This window comes from Somniosus microcephalus, chromosome 4 (assembly GCF_052327205.1).
Source record: "Somniosus microcephalus isolate GS21.2 chromosome 4, FLI_Smic_1.0, whole genome shotgun sequence".
Taxonomy (NCBI): Eukaryota; Metazoa; Chordata; class Chondrichthyes; order Squaliformes; family Somniosidae; genus Somniosus; species Somniosus microcephalus.
In genome coordinates this window covers 94,617,249-94,625,143 of record NC_140990.1, presented here as the reverse complement: position 1 = coordinate 94,625,143, position 7,895 = coordinate 94,617,249, and the positions used below count along the sequence as shown (strand labels likewise).

At 50.2% G+C, this 7,895-nt stretch overlaps 1 protein-coding gene across 2 annotated transcripts in view; it reads left to right on the top strand.

Annotated features, from left to right (window-relative positions):
• LOC147119527 (uncharacterized) overlaps positions 1-7,895 on the top strand; it is a 401,105-nt gene that overhangs the window by 362,600 nt on the left and 30,610 nt on the right. For both annotated transcript variants that reach the window (XM_085985103.1, XM_085985104.1), the window contains exon 2: positions 40-219. In XM_085985103.1, coding sequence (XP_085841229.1) covers positions 40-219 — 180 coding nt within the window. The remainder of the gene's footprint in view (positions 1-39; positions 220-7,895) is intronic.

The window sequence follows — 7,895 nt, the reverse complement described above, 5'->3', positions numbered from 1 at the left end:
TTGTTCTCTTCCGCCCCCCTCTCCACGTCTGTCCTGCAGGTGGAAGCCATCCTGAATTCTCGATACATAGAGGGGGGCATGGAGTACCTGCTCAAGTGGAAGGGGTACAGCTCCAGAGCCAACACCTGGGAGCCCATCGAGAACCTCCTGGGCTGTCGCAGACTTGTCACCAATTACCACGCCCAGTTGGAGCCGAGCCAGGCTGAAGCATCCTCGCAGGTAAGTGTGCCAGGCGTCGTGTGCGGATACCTTAACGGTGCGCCAACGGCCTGGGGGTGGGGAGGGAGGGGAGCAAATTCGCAGTCCTCAGCTGTACCTGTGGCGCAGCTCAGGGTTCGGCAGGGATGATGTGCCTTGTTTGGTTCTTCTGCACTCCTTTGCCCAGAGACTGCGCCATCCTGTTTTCCCCCCCGCCCCCAGGCAATTCCTGCCCTGCTTGCCCCTCAGAGCTGTGGGCTCGGGGAATGACTTAGTATCAGCTTCCTCCCGCTTGGCCGTGTAGGTTGACGGAGGTTGTCAGGGCAGCTCTGCGCCAAGTTGGCACCGCAGTGCCAAGCATGAAGCGGGCGTGATCTGGAACTATTGAGTTAACTAATGGGAAGATTCAGTGAGTGGTGCGCCACGTAGTGGGAGAACCTGCAGGCAGCAAGTCAGTGATAGACAACGCAGGTTAATAAGGCCATTTTAAAAAAAGCAAACCAAGCACTGTGGTTTATTTCTAGAGCGATAGAATTGAAAAGCAGAGAAATTATTTTATAAATTGGTTAGTCCACACTTGGAGTATTGTGCACAGTTCTGGTCTCCATATTACAAGAGGGATATAGTGGCACTGGAGAAGGGGCAGAAAAGATTCACTAGGATGATACCAGAACTGTGAGAATATACTTATCAGGAAAGACTGAATGGGCTGGGACTCCTTTCTCTAGAAAAGAAAAGGATTAGGGGTGACCTGATGAGAGGTCTTTAGAATTATGAAGGGGTTCGATAGGGTGGGGATAGAGAAGATGTGGGGAATCCAAAACTAGAGGTCATAAGTATGAGAGTTACTAATAAATCCAATAGGGAATTCAGGAGAAAGTTCCTCACCCAGAGAGTGGTGAGAATGTGGAATTCGCAACCACAGGGAGTGGTTGAGGTGAATAGTATCGATGCATTTAAGGGGAAGCTAGATAAGCACATGAGGGAGAAGGGAGTTGAAGGATATGTTGACGGGGTGAGATGAAGTAGGGATGGGAGGAGGTTCTTGTGCAACAGGGGTACAGTAGCATAGTTACTGGACTAGTAATCCAGAGGCCTGGATTAATAATCCAGAGATATGAGTTCAAATCCCACCACGGCAGCTGGGGAATTTAAATTCAGATAATTAAATAAATCTGGAATAAAAAGCTAGCATCAGTAATGGTGACCAAGAAACTACCGGATTGTTGTAAAAACCCACCTGGTTCACTAATGTCCTTTTTTAGGGAAGGAAATCTGCCATCCTTACCTGGTCTGGCTGATATGTGACTCCAGACCCACAGCAATGTGGTTGACTCGTAACTGCCCTCTGAAATGCACATCCAGCCCAGTCTGAAATGGCCTCTCAGTTGTACCAAATTGCTACGAAAAACAATAAAACCGGACAGACCACCCGGCATCAACCTAGGGACCAGCTTCAGATAAGGCAAAGGCACACCCAGCCCAGTCGACCCTGCAAAGTCCTCCTCACTAACAGCTGGGGACTTGTGCCAAAATTGGGAGAGCTGTCCCACAGACTAGTCAAGCAACAGCCTGACATAGTCATACTCACAGAATTATACCTTGACTCCAGATCCCATGAAGTCTCATGGCTTCAGGTCAAGCATGGGCAAGGAAACCTCCTGCTGATTACCACCTACTGCTCTCCCTCAGCTCCCTCCATGTTGAACACCACTTGGAAGAAGCACAGGGTAACAAGGGCACAGAATGTACTCTGGGTGGGGGACTTCAATGTCCATCACCAAGAGTGGCTCGGTAACACCACTGCTGGCCGAGTCCTGAAGGACGTAGCTGCCACACTGGGCCTGCGGCAGGTGGTGAGAGAACCAACACGAGGGAAAAACCTACTTGACCTCGTCCTCACCAATCTACCTGTCGCAGATGCATCTGTCTGACAGCATTGGTAGCAGTGACCACCGCACAGCCGTTGTGGAGACGAATTCCTGTCCTCACACTGATGACACCCTCCACTATGTTGTGTGGCACTACCACCGTGCTAAATGGGGTAGATTCGGAACAGATCTAGCAGCTCAAAACTGGGCATCCATGAGGCGTGATGGGCCATCAGCAGCAGCAGAATTGTATTCCACCACAATCCGTAACCTCATGGCCCGGCATATCCCTCACTCTACCATTACCATCAAGCCAGGGGACCAACCCCAGTTCAATGAGGAGTTTAGAAGAGCATGCCAAGAGCAGCACCAGGCGTACCTAAAAATGAAGTGCCAACCTGGGGAAGCTGCAACACAGGACTACATGCATGCTAATCAGCATGCTATAGACTGAAATAAAAACAAAATTTTGGAAATACTCAGCAGATCAGGCAGCATCTGTGGAGAGAGAAAGAGTTAAAGTTTCAGGTCGATGACCTTTCGTCAGAACTGGAAAAAGTTAGATATGACAGATTTTAAGCAAGTGTGGGGGGAGGGGAGGAAAGAACAAAAGGGAAGGCCTGATAGGGTAGAAGGCAGGAGTGATTAAATGACAAAAGGTATGATTGTACAAAGAAAAGGGAGATGATAATGGGACAAGTAACGAAACAAAAGATGAGTCTAGAAGAGGTGTAAATGGGGATGGCAGAATCATCAGCTGCCATCTGAAAAAATAGGGGCCGAGGTTATGATCTGAAATTATTGAACTCGATGTTGAGTCCAGAAGGCTGCAAAGTAACTAATCGAAAGATGAGGTGCTGTTCCTTGAGCTTCGTTGGAACAGTGTAAGGCCGAGGACAGAGGTCAGCGTGGGAGTGGAGCGGGGAATTAAAGTGACAGGCGGCCGGAAGCTCGGGGTCACGCTTACGGACTGAACATAAGAAATAGGAGCAGGACTAGGCCCTTCGAGCCTGCTCCGCCATTCAATGAGATCATGGCTGATCTTCTGCCTCAACTCCATTCACCGGCCCTATCGCCATATCCCTTGATGCCCTTACTAGTCAGAAATCTATCGACTTCTGTTTTGAATATACCCAATGACTGAGCCTCCACAGCCCTCTGGGGTAGAGAATTCCAAAGATTCACCACCCTCTGAAGAAATTTCTTCTCATCTCAGTCCTGAATGGCCTACCCTTTTATCCTGAGGCTGTGGCCCCTGGTCCTAGACTCCCCAGCCAAGGGAAACATTCTCCCAGCATCCACCCCATCAAGCCCTGTAATAATTTTGTATGCTTCAATGAGATCCTCTCATTCTTCTGAATTCAAGCGAATACAGGCCTAGTTTACTCAATCTCTTCTCATACGACAGTCCCGCCATCCCAGGAATCAATCTCATGAACCTTCGTTGCACTCCCTCTATGGCAAGTATATCCTTCCTTAGGTAAGGAGACCAAAATTGTACACAGTACTCCAGGTGTGGTCTCACCAAGGCCCTATATAATTGGAGTAAGACTTCTTTACTCCTGTACTCAAATCCTCTTGTAATGAAGGCCAGCGTACCATTTGCCTTCCTAATGGTTTGCTGCACCTGCACATTCACTTTGAGGCTGTCCTAGAAGCGTTTTTTCTGCCCACCCAAAGCAAGTGCTCTACTTGGAGCTCCGACACTGCAAGAGAGCCCCAGGTGGGCAGAGAAAACGCTTCAAGGACACCCTCAAAGCCTCCTTGAAAAAGTGCAACATCCCCACCGACACCTGGGAATCCCTGGCCCAAGACCGTACAAAGTGGAGGAGAAGTATCCGGGAAGGCGCCAAATATCTCGAGTCTCTTCGCCGGGAGCAAGCGGAAGCAAAGCACAAACAGCACAAGGAGCGCACGTCAACCTAAGCACCCCACTGACCCGCCCCTTCAACCACCGTCTGCCCCACCTGTGACAGAGACTGTAGGTCCCATATTAGACTCATCAGTCACCTGAGAACTCATTTTTAACGTGGAAGCAAATCATCCTCGGTTCCGAGGGACTGCCAAAGAAGAAGAAGAGGAGAAGGACGTTCACTTTCAGTGACTCCCAGGCCCCTTTGAGCATCTCCATTCCACAATCTTTCACCATTTAGGAAATACTCTGCCTTTCTGGGGTTTTTTCTACCAAAGTGGATAACTTCACATTTATCCACATTATATTCCATCTGCCATGTTCTCGCCCACTCACTGAGCCTGTCGAGATCCCCTTGAAGCCTCTTCACAACTGACACTGCCACCTAGCTTATCAGCAAATTTGGAAATGTTACATTTAGTCCCCTCATCCAAATCATTGATCTAGATTGTGAATAGCTGGGGCCCAAGCACCGATCCTTGTGGTACCCCACTAGTCACAGCCTGCCATCCTGAAAAAGACCCGTTTCTCCCTACTCTTTGTTTTCTGTCTGTTAACGGAGGTGTTCCGCAAAGCAGTCACCCAATCTGCGTTTGGTCTCCTCAATGTAGAGGAGACCGCATCGTGAGCAGCAAATGCAGTCTACTAAATTGCAAGAAGTACAAGTAAATCGCTGTTTCACCTGGACGGTGGGAAGGGAGGAGGTAAAAGGGCAGGTGTTGCATCTCCTGTGCTTGCACGGGAAGGTGCTGTGGGAAGGGGAGGGGGTGTTTGGGGTGATTATGGAGTGGACCAGGGTGTCGCGGAGGTTACGGTCCCTTCAGAATGCTGAAAGGGGAGGGGCGGGGAAGATATGTCTGGTGGTGGAATCACGCTGGAGGTGGCAGAAATGGCGGAGGATGATGCGTTGAATGTGGAGGCTGGTGGGGTGAAAGCTGAGGACAAGAGGAACCCAATCGTGGTTCTGGGAGGGAGGGGGAGGGGTGAGAGCAGAAGTGCGGGAAATGGAACAGACACAATTGAGGGCCGTGTCAACCACAGTAGAGGGGAATCCTCGGTTGAGGATAAAGGAACACATAGCTGAAGCACTAATATGGAAGGTGGCATCGTCAGAACAGATGCACCCCTTCCCCTCTGGAACTCCCTCCCTAAACCCCTCTGCCACCCTACCTCTTTCCTCCTTTAAGATGCTCCTTAAAACCTACCTCTTTGACCGGGCTTTTGGTCATCTGCCCTGATTTCTTATGTGGCTCGGTGTCAAATTTTTGTCTTCTTATACTCCTTGGGATGTTTTACTACATTAAAGGTGCTGTATAAATACTTGTTGTTGTTGGCATTTTACAGCCTTCTTGACTCAAGAGTTGAACAATTTCAGACCATAACCTCTGCCCCTATATTTTCAGATGGCCACTGTTGATTCTGCCATTCCCATTTACATCTCTTCTAGTCAATCTTTTATTTCCTTACTTGTCCCATTACCATCTCCTTTTTGCTTTGTACAATCATACCTTTCGTCATTTAATCTCTCCTGCCTTCCACCCTATCACAGACCTTCCCTTTTTTGTTCTTTCCTTCCCCTTCTCTTTCTCCCCCCCCCCGACCTTTTCCCTGCCCCTGCACTTGCTTAAAATCTGTTACATCTCTAACTTTTTCCAGTTCTGATGAAAGGTCATAGACCCGAAACATTAACTGTTTCTCTCTCCACAGATGCTGCCTGACCTGCTGAGTATTTCCAGCAATTTCTGTTTTTATTTCAGATTTCCAGCATCTGAAGTATTTTGCTTTTGCTATAGACAGAGCTAAGTGATCCCACAACCAACGGGTCACTTCAAAGCTCTGCAGTCCTGCCACATCCACTCGTGAATGGTGGTGGACAATTAAACAACTAACGGGGGGGAGGAGGAGGAGGCGACTCCATGAACATCCCCATCCTCCGTGATGGCAGAGCCCAGCACGTGAGTGCAAAAGACAAGGCTGAAGTGTTTGCAAACAACTTCAGCCAGAAGTGCTGAGTGGATGATCCATCGCTGCCTCCTCCTGAGGTCCCCACCATCACAGAAACCAGTCTTCAGTCAATTCGATTAATTCCACATGATATCAAGAAATGGCTGAGTGCACTGGATACAGCAAAGGCTATGGGCCCCGACAACATCACGACTGTCGAGCTGAAGACTTGTGCTCCAGAACTAGCCGCGCCTCTAGCCAAGCTGTTCCAGTACAGCTACAACACTGGCATCTACCTAACAATGTTGAAAACTGCCCAGTTATGTCCTGTTCACAAAAAGCAGGACAAATCCAATCCGGACAGTTACCGCCCCATCAGTCTACTCTCAATCATCAACAAAGTGATGGAAGGTGTCATCGACAGTGCTATCAAGCAGCACTTATTCACCAATAACCTGCTCACTGATGCTCAGTTTAGGTTCCGCCAAGACCACTCTGCTCCCGACCTCATTGTCCACGTTTGGACCAAGGCTGTGTGGTAAACCACTGTATTGTATATTGCCACCTCTGGGTGGCGCTGTGTATGGAGGCATGCCTCAGCTGACTCCACCCACCACTGTGTGGGTTTCGTTCAGACTTGTTCAGTCACTCACGAAGAAGCATGGTCTCTTCTTAGCTAATAAAAGCCTTATTCATCTCTTCTTTCGACTCATCATCTCTTCTTCGACTCATCACCTTTTATGAAGTAATTGATAAGCGTATCAATTTTATTAGCTAAAAGTTAAATGGCGACACCTGAGGAGCAACAACAGCAACGGATACAGCAGACATTGCTGAGAGCCCTCAGACCACCACGCCTGGACCTCGACCCTCAAGATGTGGGTGCATCAGCCAAGTTTGAACACTGGCTGAGCTGCTTTGAATCCTTCCTCGCAATCTCACAGGTTACAGAGGAGGATCACAAACTGAAAATTTTGACCGCCCAGGTGAGCCATCAAGTATATATGCTAATCCGGGACTCTAATACGTATGTGGCGGCCCTCGAGCTACTAAAAGGGCAATATACGCGCCCAGTGAACACAATTTACGCCCGACACCTCTTGGGATCCCGCAGGCAGCAACCGGGAGAATCGGTAGGGGCATTTGCACGGGCGCTACTGGCACTCTGCAGAGACTGCGATTGTAAAGCGGTAACGGCTGTGGAGCACGCGCAGGGACTCGCCTGTGATGCCTTCGTCAGGGGCCTCCAGTCAGACCACACCCGGCAGAGACTGCTAGAAAGCAAGGAACCCGACCTGAAGACGGCCATTGCCCTTGCGCTCTCGTTAGAGGAGGCCCACCGAAACCTCGAGGCATACCCCCGTAACGGCGCCGAGACATGGCAATCGAAACCGTGGGACACGGGACCGCCGCCCCCGGCACCAACCGCTGCAGCGACCCAACCGAGACAGCAGCCTCCAGTAAGAACTGCTTCGATGCCCAGTAACCAGGCCCAAAAATGCTATTTCTGTGGCCAGTTAAAACATCCCAGAGCGCACTGCCCAGCTAAGACAGCTACCTGCTCGGGCTGCGGGAAGAAAGGCCATTACGCTAACGCCTGCAAGGGGAAGCCAGCCAGCAGCGCAGCGTGCGGGCCGTGGGAGCAGCCATCTTATCCGCCATTTTGTGTACCCCCGGCCGCATGGCATCCGCCGCCATCGTATCCAACGCACTCAACCGCCATTTCGTCACCGGAACCGACCACCGTCTCGGCGGATGACTATAGTGACTCACTAAGCCACATACTGGCCTCCGTGACGCTGGATCAAGGCCACCCTCACCATCTATCCAGCTCCATGATGGATATCGCGGTAAACGGCCGCGCCACCAGTTGCCTGATCGACAGCGGGAGCACAGAGAGTTTCGTCCACCCCGACACGGTACGTAGCCACTCCCTCACGATTCTGCCAACGCACCATCGCATTTCTATG